The 15,667-nt window shown below is 42.7% G+C and overlaps 1 protein-coding gene across 3 annotated transcripts in view; it reads left to right on the forward strand.

Moving 5' to 3' along the window:
* Positions 1-1,454: 1,454 nt before the first annotated feature.
* SMARCA5 (SWI/SNF related, matrix associated, actin dependent regulator of chromatin, subfamily a, member 5) overlaps positions 1,455-15,667 on the forward strand; it is a 453,245-nt gene continuing 439,032 nt past the window's right edge. Inside the window, exons 1-3 of one of the 3 annotated variants that reach the window (XM_029599292.1) lie at positions 1,455-1,927; positions 9,217-9,294; positions 10,379-10,545. In XM_029599292.1, coding sequence (XP_029455152.1) covers positions 1,757-1,927; positions 9,217-9,294; positions 10,379-10,545 — 416 coding nt within the window. In that variant the 5' untranslated portion in view covers positions 1,455-1,756. Of the gene's footprint in view, positions 1,928-2,430; positions 2,526-9,216; positions 9,295-10,378; positions 10,546-15,667 lie in introns of those variants that run through there. The other 2 variants (XM_029599470.1, XM_029599377.1) reach the window with 2 other exon arrangements.

A 15,667-nucleotide genomic window follows, 5' to 3' on the forward strand; every position in this document is an offset into this window, starting at 1 on the left:
TTCTTGATTTGTGGTATATAAACTTTTCAAATAAAATATTAGGTGGTAGAAAGTCCCAAAAGGTGTTCAAAATCCAAAATATATCTCTCTCCTTCTCACTAGGCAGGAATTGGTGGCCAAAATTATTTCCCAAAACAAGTGGAAGAAAAATTTTGCAAAAATGCTTCTCTATACCAGTACTCTCTCCGGTCACTGCTGTTCCTTCTTAGCTGAGTGAAGAGAGTCACAGCACCTTCCTGACCTCCCAAGGCAGAAGACCTCTTCAGGCAGAAGCAGGATCCAAAAACAAACAAAAAACCCCACAACATATTTATTTGCCAAACTTTTTGCCACTTCTCTTCCACCCTGCACAACTACTCTCCTCCCAGACCATGGAGAAAAAATGCCTCTTCTCTGAAACCAGTGGGTGCCCACAAATCGGCAAACTCCTCCATGCTCACTCTGTCTACTTCTTCAAGCTTCCATCTTATGGAGATTAAATGCTGCTTCCTCCCGGTTTCAGGCTAGGGTCCTAACGCCATGCAGCTCTCTAAAAACACTTCTGTAATTCAAACTACATTGCAGAATGCCATAAGCCACTTTCCCTGGTACCTGGCTGGGGACCCTTTCTTTGATCTCCAAAACGCTAACAAAAAAATACCAACCCCGCCCAGGTAGGTGCACAGTAGCTTTTTATATGAAACGGAACAATCCAAGCAAGTCTCTCTGGAGGCTCTTTTAGGGTTATCTGCAACCTCTCTTTCCCTAAATCCCATTTAGGGAGGAAGCTAGGGGCAATTTATTCAGTATGGTACTTACAGGGTCCCTTACATATCTAACGCCCCCCCCCAAAAAAAAAAACCAAACCCCCACACTAAATAAGCCCAGACTTGTGCGTAAATGTCGCATAAGAGGCAGAGTTTATTTCCTCTTCTGTCTCCTACTGCACCCCCTCCTGGAAAGCGGGTTCTCTATAGCTGAAAGTGGTTGTTTTGTCAGTTCAGTAAAACGCTGCCACACGCCGTTCTCCCTAATTTAGTTATCATTAGACCTGAGCACAAACCGAAACTTAACGCTCTCTGTCAAGCGTCCACCACTCCGGGATAAAACTCGGCCAGGGGCTGTAGGAAAGAGAAAGGAGTCCGCCGCAAAACCCTGTGACGTCACTTCATAAACCGTCCGATGATCCCAACAACTGCTCTCGCGACACTCCTCTAAAAGCAGCAGCACGCACACTCTCGCTTCGTCCAGTCAGGTTTTTAGACTGGCATTAGTGATATCGGCCTCTCTAATTCTCACCTTTCGCCCACTCCCAAACTTTCGCATCAAAGCCTGGCACTGGGTTGACGAGGAAAAAAAAAAAAAACCACACGCGTGCACCGAATTTGTTTGGGACAGGAGGGGGCAGCCTAACTTACGTTAAGAAGTGTTTTTTTTTTTAGTCGTTAAAACAGCGCGTGCGCGTGTTCTCGCGAGAGTTAGGAGCCGGCTCGGTTCCTGGTTGGTGGGATCATTGGCAAGTGTAAAAAAAAAAAGAAAGAAAAAGCCGGGTCTGAACAGACGGTCCCTCGCGCCTACTGGTCGGCAGACGGGTGAGCGCGTGGTGCGGGTTCGGTATCGGTGCGTGTCCTGCCGCGTGTGTGTCTAGCACGCGCTTCCCGCCTCCGGGCCTCCTTGCACGCGCGGATTCCGCTCCCGACCGGGATCTGTGTGTGAGCGGCGAAGGCGGTGGCGACTGGGTTTCTTTTGTCGCTTGTTGGGATTATTGTTCTCCGGGATGGCGGCGATGGAGCCGCAAGCACAGGAGACTGCCGGCACTGTGGAAATGGGCGGTAGTGGCGGCGACAGTGAGCTGAAGGACCACGACGGCAGCCTGGACGCTGAGAGGGAAACGGCGGCTCCGGCACCCTCTGAGTCGGGACCCAAGGAGGAGGTGGTGGATGGTGAGGTGAGATGAGTGCACTAGTATGGACCGGACAGCGTACAGGGTCCGAGTGAGTTCCCACATGTAGGATCTGGAAACTGAAGAGTTACGAACGCCTTGGAGTTAGAGGCTCCTGGTGCGGAGGGGTTGGGGGAGAGTGGTCCTGTGTGTCTACCTGTATCTGGAAATGACGATTTCATACTAGGGGTTCTGTGCCTCCGTGTGGGTGGTGATTCTTGTACCTCCCTGTACCTGGCGATGAGCATCTCGTTGGGTGAAGACATTTAATACCCACGTCCTCCCTATACCTGGGGATGAGGATTGGCTCGGAGTATTGAGCCTTTCTGTATCGTGGATGAGTGTCATATTTTCGGGGTAGGAGTTTGGTCCTGTGTTCTATCGCCGTTCCTCTGTCTTCTTGTACCTGTTGTAGGCAAACCATTTCTTGCACACGCAGCACGACTCGCACGTTCCTTGGTGACTGCGGAAGCTGCCTCACAATTACTGTTAAACAGATAGGGGAGACCTGCGTATGAAGCCCTGGTGACATGGGCTATCCCCTGCCGGATGAATGCTAATAGCAGTATGGGGGAGAATCCCAGCGCTTTCTTCAGTCTCCTTGGTTTGTTTTTGCTGTCTTCTGTTTCTCAGCGGGTCAAAAGGAGTGTGTGTGTTTGTGTGTGTGTGTACTGGGATAGCTTTAATTAGATCTAAGACTGTACGCGAAGAAGAAAAATGATGTAACATGAGTTATCGGAAAAAACATAGATTCCGTTTTCGGAAACCTCCTACACTACAGCTTTACTTAATTTTTAAGTATATGGAATCCCAACCTGCAAAGAATCCGGTGTTCTCATGCCAGCAAGACCACTAGATCTGTACACTAAAGTATGATTTACTAAAGCTGACTTTTTCCAATTTGGTGTGTATGGGTAGAGTTAAGGGTAAACACGGCAACCACACTTGTATGTATGAGGGAGGAGGGAAAGCCTAGTTAATCAGGCCCTAAATATGCTACACACTAGCTGAGGATAAAGAAGGCCGCAAACAATGGTGAAGATGAGTGAAGCGGTGTTGGCAGGCAACGTGTGTTTTTGTCAGGCTCACTGGGACAATGTGAGTGAGCGAGGTGCCTTCATCCCTGCTGCTGACGCCAGCAACCGGCTGCCTACTACATACTATCCTTTTTCCTCCTCCTCCTCCTTCCCCAAGCAATGAATGGGCGTTTCGCTGGCTGCAGATGGTGATTGTCACCTTCATCTTCCTGGGCCAGACCCAGTAGTTGATCTTATTTTTCCTTTTCACGGTTTCTTTGTTTGAAGGCTGGAATTACAGCGCTTTCTTCCACGTTGCTGCTTTTTCTCTGCCCCCTACTCGGCGTGCTGTTTTTTAGTCCAGAGGGAAATTCTTATTATTCTAGGTCAGGGCTGTGCTGGAGAAGATTCTTTTATCACTGGAAAACATTTTCCATGTTGCTCTTTAATATAATCTATCTTTCCTGGTTTCTTTTCTTGTTTCTGAATAACAAATTACAAATGACACTATTCAAAAAGTATTGGGTTGGATAACAGAAATTAGCAAGAGCATGCAGAAGAAACTAGGGTATGGGGACTTTACAGAAAAAACAAAAATTTTTTTCCAGCTCATACTTCTGAAGTCCATCATTACCTTTCTATCTGGATATGCTTGGGCTAGTTTGCTATTGCTGATAACTAACTTTATCTCAGTAGTTGGATAAGCTCCTGTTAGCTCTCCTCAACTGGATTTAATCTTTAGCCATGCACTTAAGGGTGGATATGCTGACCCTAGCCACAGGTGTTAATTCCTGTTTTTGCATGCTAATATAACACTGGTATGTATTAGGATTTTTAGCGCTGAATAAATGTTGTAAAACAGCAGTTAAAATCCACACTAGAATTAGTGCACCTACATGTAGATCCCATGGTAATGACCCTATTAAATGTAACTATGGAATTCAGGTAGGCATGCTAAATGACAAATTGTTTAGTGTTTTTTTTGTTTTTACAGTCAAATTACTTCCTGGGTCAGAGGTGGCATAAAGTCTCTGAGATGTCAAAAAAAAAATAGTGCTCGGGATTAGAGATGGAAGACCTCGGCGAAGTAGGGACATGGACAAGCCTGCTCAGTGTGCTATGCTGTATCCAGTGACCCTGGTGTAGTACCTGGTCAAGCCAGGGTCTCTGCTCTAGAGCACTCAACTGGAGCTGCCATTGCCACTGAGCTTCTCTCCTTGTTTGGTGGCCCTGTTGCAGCCTGGTAAGCAGGCACAGTTCCTCATTGCCACAGGAGCAGCAAAGAACCCACCAGAAACCAAGAGCATGGCAGTGCTGAGCACCTCTTCTTCTTCCTGCTAGGCAATAAATCACTGGGGGAAGCCCCAGGAGGGAGGGAAGAAGAATTCAGATAAGTGCCTTGGCATGCCTCTAGTTATCTGGTGGTGTATTCTGGTTAGCGGCACTTGCTTTTGGAATTACTAAGTGCTCTGCCAACCTAGTACGGTTCAAAACCAGAGACACTCTATCTTTTTACTATGGATTTGACTGGCATGTAAATGACCCATGAGCTAAAAAAAACCCCAAACAAACCCCAAAACCCCCGAACAAACCTGTGCTTTTTTTCCTCTTAATGTGCTTTTTGTATTCCTGGGGCATTTGCATGTCATTAATTTACTGCATCCCATGGGGTCTATGGTTTTTACCCTGGGAGTAAAGTAAAATCCACACACATTTTTCTCCAATTTTAGTGCAGGTTTTAGTACATCAGCCCCCTTAGTGGGTAAGAACATGCACAAAGCCACAGATGAGGCATGAAATGGGAGTCCTATATGGAAACCAGTGCTTAGACATCCAAGAATGTTATACATAGGTTGGGACTTTCATTTTTTTTTTTAATTGTTCCTGGGAATTTATCAGGGTTTATTAGGAGAAGAACAAAAGCAGGAGAAAATCAGTGGGGAAAAATGTAACTAATTTTTCTGGGTATTTATTTAAAATTTGTGAACTGCAAATCATAATGTCTAAGTGGTGAACAATAAAACAATCATAAAATCTATTATACAAATTATAAAAACAAAACTAGACAAATCAAACACTTCAAGATATTAAAACAGCAGGAAACACTTTCCACCTTGTGAATATTTACCCATTATCCCACCATTCCCGTTAGACTCACTGCATTCATTTTCCACTGTAATTTGCTTTTAAATTAAATTGTCCACTATCCTAAACTTTATCTTTTAACATCTTTTTATTTTTTGCCATCAGTCACCTTAATTAAGGTAGGGTAATACTATTTTGGTATTTTCTTCTTGGGGTACCACACATCATTCAGAAAAGGCCAAGGAAAGGAACCAACCCTTCAACATTTCCCTAAATTTCAAAAGAGAAGACTGATATTTTAACTCGCGAGGCAGGTCATTCCAAAGTTTGCGACCTTGCACATAAAAACAAAACAAAAAAGTCTTTCACAATTCTCATCCAATCTGATCAGTTTAAAAGATGGAACTGAGTTATTGCTGGACAGAAGCCAGGACAAGAATATTAAACAGATTTTCCCACTCAGTAGCATCCCTATCTGTACCCCATGCCTAGCATGTCCTTTTCCCCCACCCCCGACTCTCCCATTGCAGTAGCATTCAGCCTTACTAGTGATGGCTCCAGGAATCTCCTTTGGCAGCATGCTTGCTGAGGCTCCCAAGGTCTGCAGCACTGCACTTTTTTGGGGGGGGCGGCACCAGGGAGTCTTCCAGGAAGTGCTTCTGGTGGACATGGCCCATTTCAAATGCTGCATTGGAGGCACCAAGCAGCAGGCAGTTTGACTGCTTTTGGGAGGGGGGTGGGCCTTGAAATGCCGCATTGATAGCACTGGAGGGTGAGCACTTTTCGCCGGTGGTGGGGTGGGCAGAACTTGAAATGCTGCAGATGCTTTGGCCCAGCAGTTGTTGTAGGTCTTGAGGTGCTGCATCTGCAGCTCTGGAGCTGCTCTTTAATCAGCTTAAAATTAGGGTGAAAATTGGTTTAAACTGAAAACAAAGGATCCCGAACATAGGTGAAACTGCTCTTTGGAATGTTTTTATGTTGCTGCTGAGTAGTGGTAAACATTCAGATATGCGGATGATTTCATGCTATGTCCTGTTTCCTGCTCCGAAAATTTTTTTCATATGGAATGTTTTATAAATAAAATACACTGGTTGAAAATAATAATAATAAAAAAAAATTTCCACTCATCTCGGCAAACTGTTACCTGTATCTAGGAAACATTTTTATAGCAGAAAGTATAAAGCAGAGAGGGTTAACCCCTGATAGCTTCCCGCCAAGTTCCAAAAGAAAAGCTAGTTTAATTGGGTCTAATGAGGTTTGATATAACTCTATATTTTTTTTTTTTTTTGGCTAAGATCAAATGTAATGTCTGAGTCATGAGCTGAGAATGGTCCCTCTTTTTTTGCCTTTTTGCTGAGACGAACCTGTTTCAATATTGGGGGGGCTAATACCTTGCCACCTGACCTCATTGAAGAGGCAACTATGTTATGAGCATAGCTAAAACAGGAGGATTAAACATCCTGTTTAAAAAAAAATAAAAAAATAATAGTGATAAAGAGTTTAAACCACTGTGGACAAAAGCTTTGAATGCTTTATGGTTAGGGGTGCTATAAATCATGATAAACACCAGAATGTTTCCTTATTTCAGGTATATCATGTTCTTTGGCCAGCTCATATTATGCACTATCCCTTTTTCTGTTTAAACTTTGTATCTTTTTATGGTTGTGCATTAATATTAGAATTCTTATGGTTGGTTTTTTTTTTTTTGTTTTTTTTTTTGAGACCCATAAACAACTGTATTTTATATTTCTTAAAAGAGAAAAATGTAGAACTTGACAGCCCATCAACATCTCCTGTTCAGCCTTATAATCTTTTCTTCTCCTAAGAGATCCTTGATCCTTTTCCCATATTTTCTTGAATTCTGATGCTGGGGGGGGGGGGGAGAGAGAGAGAGAGAGCAAGCTTAGCCATAATACCCTCATACTAGGTAGGTATTTATATCCTTATGAGGCCCACCTAGTTATTCAAGGTGAGGTGTAGGTATTACTGTAGGGGTTAGGGGCCACTTTGATATGCAGAGTGTGACGTACGAACAGAACAGTGCACTCTTGTGAAGATTTGATGACCTTAGGAGTGAGGAAACTCACCCAAAGATGAGATTTGTGCAGTGTTCTCTCAACCTAGCTTGATGTTACCCAGGTAGAGAGTAGAGATGTGGTTCGGTTTTTTCTGCCGGGTCGTTTTTTGACTGATACCTCGTGGTAAATTTCGGGTTTTCTCGTTCCGTTTTTTGAAAACTGGAACGAGGAAACCCGAAATCAGGCCAAAAAACGAAACTGCAAAGAAAGCTTAAAAACCCACCCCAAGCATTTAAAATCCGTTTTCTACGTAAATACAAACTACCCTCCCCAAGACTTACTAAGTACATCCCTGGTGGTCCAGCGCGGTCCCCGGGTTCCATTTGCCGTGCCGTGCCCGTGATAATTCAAGCCGTGCTCTGTAAAATGGTGCCGAATAGCCTCTGAACCACCATGTCACAGGGGCTACCGGCGCCATTGGTCAGCCCCTGTCACATGGCCATCGGCGCCATCTTGTGCTCCTGTCATGTGACTGGAGCTGACCAATGGCACCCTCCTGACCCCCCCAAGGCTTGCCAATAATCCCTGGGGGTCCAGCAGGGGTCCGAAAGCGATTTCGCTGTCGGCTGCCAGTAATCAAAATGGCGCCGATAGCCTTTGCCCATACTATGTCACAGAGGCTTTCGGCGCCATTGGTCAGCTCCAGTCACAAGACAGGAGCACAAGATGGCGCCGATGGCCATGTGACAGGGGCTGACCAATGGCGCCGGTAGCCCCTGTGACATGGTAGTTCAGAGGCTATTCGGCACCATTTTACAGAGCACGGCTTTAATTATCACGGGCACGGCAAATGGAACCCGGGGACCGCGCTGGACCACCAGGGATGTACTTAGTAAGTCTTGGGGAGGGATCGGGATCGGGGGGGGGGGGTGTTGTATTATAGCTTATTTAAATGTTTGGGGTGGTTTTTAATTTAAAAAAAAAAAGTGTCCCTCTCCCCATGCAAACCCGAAAAACGAAATTTCCCCGAAATTCGGGGAAAATTCTTTTCGGGTTTCGGGGTCTCCGAAACCACAACGAAATAGGAAATTTCGTTGTGATTTTCAAATTCTGGTGATAAACGAACCACATGTCTAGTAGAGAGTCCATATGCAGATATCGTAAAGGAACTGGTGGAGGAACACTCAGAGTAATTGTCTACAGAGGAACTTCAGCAACTTCTGGCTGAGCAAGAGAGAATGGCAGTCTGGTAGGCTAGGTGCATTTTATAACTTTTTGGTGAGTACACTAGGAAATTATTGGTTTTTCTGGTAATTATAGCCATCATACAACCATTTTTTATTATAGAAATGGTTATGGGTATTTCCATTATTTCCTATGGAAAAAATAGTCTTGAGTTACAACCAGCCCTCTGGAACCAATTGAGTTCATAAGTCAAGGGTCCACTGTAACTCCTTATATGTTTGTCTTCTGAGTATTCTTGTTTGCGTTTAGCAGATAGTCCAGAATACATCTGCTATGTTCAGGAATGACACTATGCTAAAAGTACTTGCACAGGCTTCTCATACACAATGCAGTCGTTTTAAATTGCTCACACTTAATTTGCATGATAGTTTTTAATCTTGAGAATCCTCATTGTCTCGAAGAACTTAGTACCACATATTTTGACCCATTTTCTGCGCCCTTCAGAGCAAAATTTACCTTGTTCTGCGCTTGGTTTTAAATTATAAAAAGCATGATCAAGAGCCCTGTGATTTGTAAGACTGATATCCTATAATATGTTGCTGAATGCTATTTATACAGTAGACAGATTACTTGAGATTTAAAAAAATGTTAAAATCCTTCCTATTTGTGCAAGTGTACAATTAAGTTCAAAGTCTCAATTTTGTATTAAAAAAAAAAAAAAAAAAAAATAAATATATATATATCCAAGATTTAGGCAATATATAGTTTCACTATGTGCCTAATTAACATGAACCAAAAAACACTCCCTATAGAGTGGAGTAAAAGCACAGACTGTCATACATATACTTTAATGTTTAACTTCTTGAGCTGTGTATATTCTGTTGTGATCTGCATTGATCACTTTATTTGGAAATTTCAGAACAGAAGAAATGTGAAAAAACAAAACATTTTTTTGCTTTTGAGATCCAAACCATTTTCATTTTCTGTTTAGGAAGAAGTTTTCGATGACGATTTGTCTAACAAACAAACTGAAATCAATGAAGTGGATTGCAACTATGAAGAAAAAATGGTGTGTTTGTATTGTGCTTTAGTCTGATCCGTTTTGTCAACATATGCTAAGCAGAGTATGGAGCTGACATGAGAAACTTGTGAAAATTCACCCACTTTCAAGCCCCTTTCATTGAGGCTGATGCATTATGGGCACATGTTAAAGGGGTGCTCAGGATTGAGCACCCACCCCCTTAATGCACACTGATCCACTCTCCGGGGTGCCCAATGCAAATGAGCTGCCATTAATTGAGTGTCCCTTTTCCTAACCTGACCGCCAGCACCCTTAATTTTTTTTTTTAATTAAAAAAAATAATTTTTTTCCAGGACATTATTATTTTGTAGTTCCTCCGACTTAATATTGCCATGATATTAAGTTGGAGGAAGTACAGAAAAGCAGTATCTTCTGCTTTTCTTTACACTTTTTGGGTTCCTTCAAAATTAACGCCTGCTCTGGTTAGATGTTAATTTTGCCAACTAAAAATGTGTGCCTTGAGCGCACATTTTTTCTTTTTGCATGGGGGCGAATAGATCTTGAGTGCTATTACCTATGTGCGTGGACGCGCTAACCCCTGTTTTGCATCGGGGGGTTATGGACACTTGTCCAAAATGCGCGTCCAGTTGCGGGTTCAATCATGCACTGCAGCCAGTGCACTGTATGGCATCGGCCTGAAATTGAAGGGCTCTTTAAAATTAACTTGAATCAGGCTGTTCTTTAGTAGTGACAACATTATCATCCAATAAAATCATAGTATAACAGAGGTGGACTTCCTTGATGGCTTTTGGAGGCTGTTTCCATTCCTGTACAACGAATCCTTGATAAGACTGGCAATAGTGCCAAGAACTTGATATGCTGGCAATAGTGCCAAGACCTCATGAGAATTACGATCTTGTCGAGGTTAGAATGTTTGTTTTTTGGTAATTCTCATTGTATAGCAGTGTCCTGGGCAGAGTTACTGTTTTAATGGACCCCTGACATTCATAGTAATTTAGAAGTGAGCTTGTCATTATAGATATCTAGAGCCTAATATTAATTCTTAAATTAAGATAAAATTACTTTAAACTTCCTAATGATTTTTTCTCCCTACTATTTTTCCTTTTGGTAGCAAACAGACAGATCAAATAGGTTTGAGTATCTCTTGAAACAGACAGAGCTATTTGCACATTTCATCCAGCCAGCTGCTCAGAAGACCCCAACATCACCTCTGAAAATGAAACCTGGCCGTCCACGATTAAAGAAGGATGAGAAACAAAATCTTCTATCAGTTGGCGAGTAAGTGGTAACTGCCGATAAGTTTTTTGTTTCTATTCCTTGTGCAAGATAGATCAATTCATAATTAAACTGTTTACTTAAAATAGTTACATGATTTAAATTGCCTCCTGGTTTTGTTGATGGGGGCGGAGGGCATGAAAATATATTTTGAAAAATTAACTGCCAGTCAAAGTTTTAAGAGCTAGGGAAATTTTTTTTCTTAATTTTAACTTTGTTTTTTTTATTTTATTTAAACTTTTACCTTTTTTTTTTTTTTTTTGCTCTTCTAAATTTAGGCACCCAGGTGAGCTGGCTCTCAGGATGTCTTTTTCAGCACTTTAGCATGCTGTGTGGATGAAAGGCACCCTAAATAGTAATATATATAAACATTCATGGGCCGATGCAAACAGTGTGCTCAGCCGAGCGCGCTGTTTGACCTGTGGTTGGGTATGCATTTTGGAGATGCGTCCACAGCCCCTTATGCTATAAGGGGATTAGCGTGTCCACAAGACGCATCTAATGCACTGCAAAACTAATAGCGCTCGTCCCATGCAAATGCATGTCGATGTGGCTATTAGTTATTCACCCACATGCAAAAAAAAAAAGTGCACTGGACCCACACATTTTTTCGCTCAGAAATGAATGCCTGCTCAAAGCAGGAGTTAATTTCTTAGCACCCCAAAAAGTTGTACAGAAAAGCAGAAAATACTGCTTTTCTGTACATCCTCTGACTTAATCTCGTGGTGATATTAAGTCGGAGGAATCAAGAGTTTAAAAAGTTTAAATAAAAATTTTTTAAAAATGCCGGTGGTTAAGTTAGGGAAACTAGCTAATGGTTAGGAAAACAGACGCTCGTAAAATTGAGCTTCTGCTTTCCTAACCTGTGGACAGCTGACCTCTCCTGGGTGCCTGCTGCCAGAGAGGTGCTAGGGGCACGCAATGGACCCTAGCACCACCTTGGCAGCATGATCCCTAATTTAAATATTGCATGGCACCCCCAGGAGAGGTGCCTGGGAGCGAGTTCGTAAAGTGGGCGCTAAACAGTGAGCACCTGCTTTCAGCACACTTTTATTGCATTGACCCTTTAGTGCACTAAAGGGGTTATTTTCCAAAGCGATCACATGTGTGCGATCACTAAAATGGGACAGCATCAAGACCGGAACAGGAGGAGTCGGGGCAACACTGGGGCGGATGCCGTGAAGACAGTGTGGACGGCGAAAAGGTAAGGAGCCTTTTCGCTGCCTATTTCGCACCCAATAGCACCACCTTTTATGATGGCGCTATTGGGTGAGAAAGCCGGCAACGATCGCACCGCAGAGGTGCAATCGCTGCCGGCTTTCATAGGCCTGCCCCCCCCATTAGTGCGTGATTCAGGGAGCCCTGTGACACAGGAAATTCTAGCCCTAAATTTGCTAATTTTAATTTTGTAGAAGCTTGTTACCACATGAGGAGGGGGTGTCTTCTAGAGGAGGATGGCTCCCTTATCTCGCATGAAATGGGTTTTGTTGGGAGATCTTAATCTTAGAAGGGAAAAACTTTGTCTTCTGTCAAGATTTTCAAGCCATAAATCTGTATATATTCATTAAGAAGTAAGTTTTAGTGAACTGTACACAATTCTAAAACAAGGGTTTTTTTTTTTTTTTTTTTGGCTTCTGGTTTTTGTTTCCTCTTTAATGCTAGAGGTCTGTATGTCTGTTCCAGCCAGAGAATAGTTTGCTGTCTTTTTGAGTCACACTTATAACTGATACAGATATGGTTTTCAAACAATAAAACTTAAAAGCCTAAATTTTAAAAGCCCTGCTCGCGCAGATGCGGGGAGATAAACATGGATTTTCAGAGGCTCGCAGCCATGCCCGTATCTCCTGGTACGCACACTGGAAGGGCTAAACTAAAAAGGGTGTGGGCGGGCCGGGACAGGGCTGGGATCAGACCGGCCTGTGCATCCTGCTGCTGCTGCCTCGGAGAGCAAGTAAGTTTCTTAAACAAAAAAATGTAGGGTAGTCAGCGGGGTTTTAGGGGTTGGAGGTAGTTGGGTAAAAGGTAGGCAGGTTAGGTGGTTTAGGAAATTCCCTCCCAGTCCTCTCTGGAGGGTAACTGGGGAAGAGCCCTAGTGTTGCATGCATCTACCAGAATCCCCCCCCCCCCCCAATTTACACGGGTGTGAGGGCATTTATGTGCAGATAAAAATAATAATAAATAGATATAAAATTCTGTGTGCGGGTAGCGGATTTTATGTGTGCGTCAACGTGTCCATGTGCGTGCGCCGGCAACCGTGTGCGCACAGTCGCCCGCGCGCAGGTCTAAAAATTTACCCTAAAGGGTGTGACTTTCATGTTACCTCAAATCCCCAAACAGCTTTTTTGTATGTGCTAAAAAAAATTCTAGAAGAGGAACAATTGATCAACAAACAGCGCTGAAAAGGTCAGATTACTTGTTTTGGTAGATTTTAAACCAAAATGACAAGCCAGTAATACTGCTTGAAAATTAATTCTTCCATCTCTTACCTTTTTTATTTAAAAAAAAAAAAAAAAAGCAAGTGTTTGTTAGACAATCTTCATTAGAGTAGCAGTATGATTAAAATCCGTGTTTACCTTCTAATGTCAGGACTAACAGCTGGCAGGTCTCAAGAGTGATGAAGTCAGGTCCTTGCCCCTTCAGCAATTGGAAAGCACTAGATTGTCACTGGGGCTAAGTGGTGAAATAGATTGTAAGCTCCATGGATTTGTATAGTACTACATATGTCTGGTAGCACTTTTAAAATGATTAATAATAATTGTTGGGTATGGAACAAGTATGCTAACGAAAAGGTGCTGGGAGAACCAGTGATTCCACTTCTGAAGAACTGGATTGGTTCTCGGAACTAGAAAAAGGGTAATTGTGAACTTGAGGGCTGCCAGATTTAGAGAGTAAACTTGATATGAAGCAATGGATACTTGAATTTATATATGAGTACTGGAATTGAACTTGCTGTGAATATTTTCTTACAATGTGAACTACCTAAATCTAGAGATGAAAATTTTCTGTAATTTTGAACTGAGAGGGTGGGGAGAAACAGAAAAAGAACTAGAGAGAATGGGGAAAGTAATTGTATTTGAGCAGTAATATAGTGCATATTATTCACCTTGGGCATTTGATAAGTTGAGCAAAATCAAAATATTTCTTGCGTAAAAGGTACCATGCTGGGTCAGACTAAGGTCCATCCTATTTCAGTGGCCAGTCTGGATCACAGGTACCCGACAGATCCCCAGCAGTTGATCTTATTTCTTGTATCTTACTCTTAGGGATAATTGACCTCTTTTCCAAGCTAAAGAGCCCTAATTTCTTTAACCTTTCTCCATAAGGGAGCTTTTCCATCCCCTTTAACATTTTTGTCTCCTTTCTCTCTCCTTTTCTATGTCTGCTATGTCATTTTTTGAGATGGGATGGCCAGAGCCGCATGAAATATCCATGGTGCAACTGTACCTTGAGTCCCTACAAAGGCATTGTGATTTTCTCACATTTGTTCTCGCTTCCTTTCCAAATTAATTCTTAACATTCTATTTGCATATTTTGAATGCTGCTGCCCATTGAATTGAAGATTTCAATGTGTTGTCCACAAGGACTCTAAAGCCCTTTTGCTGGGTAGTGACGCCTAACACAGAACTCAACATCGTGTACCTGTAGCTGGGATTATTTTTTCATACCTACATTACTTTCCACTTGCTCACATTAAATTGCATCTTCCATTTAGATAATCAGTCTCCTAGTCTCACAAGATCCTTCTGTAGTTCTTCACAATCTGCTGCTGTTTTTTAAAATTCAAACCAGTTGTCATCTGTAAATTTGGTTACCTTACGTGTTTTTCTCCAGATCAATTATGAATATGCTGAATAGCACAGGCCCAGTACAGACCTCTGGAGCACACTATAAATGACCTTTCTCTATTTAAAAAAACTGATCATTTACTCCTACGTTCTGTTTATTCTCTTATCTAGTTACCAGTCTATAATAGGAGACTGCCTTAGATCCCATGACCTCCCGATTTCCTAAAGAGCCTCTCATGAAAGTCTTTAAATGTCTTCTGAAAATCCAAATACACTATATATCAACCCGCTTGTGTTTATCTGCATGTTTTATACCTTCAAAAATTAGTACATTTGAATAATTTAGAATTAATTAGAAAACAATATTTTATGCCCAAAATTTATTTATATTTAAAAGCATAAGAACTAGCCATACTGGGTCAGACCAAGGGTCCATTAAGCCCAGTATTCTCCTTCCAACAGAGGCCAATCCAGGTCACAAATACTTGGCAAGGTCTCAAACACTAGATTGTGAGCCCTCTGAGGACAGAGAGATACTAGATGTACCTGCATGTAATCCACTTTGAAGCTTCTGAAAGCCCTTGAGAAGGTATGCAGGGAAGACCAGACTGCGGCTCTACAAATCTCCTCAGGCGATAACAACTGACACTCCACCCAAGAAGCCGCTTGTGCTCTCGTCGAGCTTTCAAATCAGTCGGGGTGGGGCGACCCTTCCCGATGTAGGCCAAGCAAATTGTTTCCTTCAACCAGCGAGCCAAGGATGCCTTTTCTCCCCCCTTCGGTCCTTCAAAGAGCACAAAAAGGTGATCGGATTTTGGAAAAGTTAGTGATCTTCAAATACCAAAGGAGAACCCGGCGGACATCTAACAGATGAAGATCTCTTCCCGTAGCGGGGTTACGAACCCAATCGGGGAATCTGGGTAACTCCACGGACTGATTAACATGAAAGGCAGACACCACTTTTGGCAAAAAGGAAGGGACTGTGCGCAGGGACATCCTATCAGCCGAGATGAAGGAAGGGATCCTTACAGGAAAGAGCCTACAATTCTGAAATACGCCTCTTGGAACAGATGGCCACCAAGAACATAGTCTTCAAGGTGATGTCCTTTAAGGAAGCGTGTCCAGATGCTCAAAAGGGGATCACAAAGCACCTTCAATATCAAATTGAGATTCCACTCCAGGTATGACTTACAAAAAGGAGGACGAAGGTACTTCACACACCTTTCAGGAAACGGACAATGTCCAAGTGGCTGGCTAGAGGCCTGCCACTTACCTGCCCTAGGAGATATCCCAGGGCCGAAACCTGAACACGCAGGGAACTATAAGCCAAACCTTTAGAT

This window comes from Rhinatrema bivittatum, chromosome 1 (assembly GCF_901001135.1).
Source record: "Rhinatrema bivittatum chromosome 1, aRhiBiv1.1, whole genome shotgun sequence".
NCBI classification, from domain to species: domain Eukaryota; kingdom Metazoa; phylum Chordata; class Amphibia; order Gymnophiona; family Rhinatrematidae; genus Rhinatrema; species Rhinatrema bivittatum.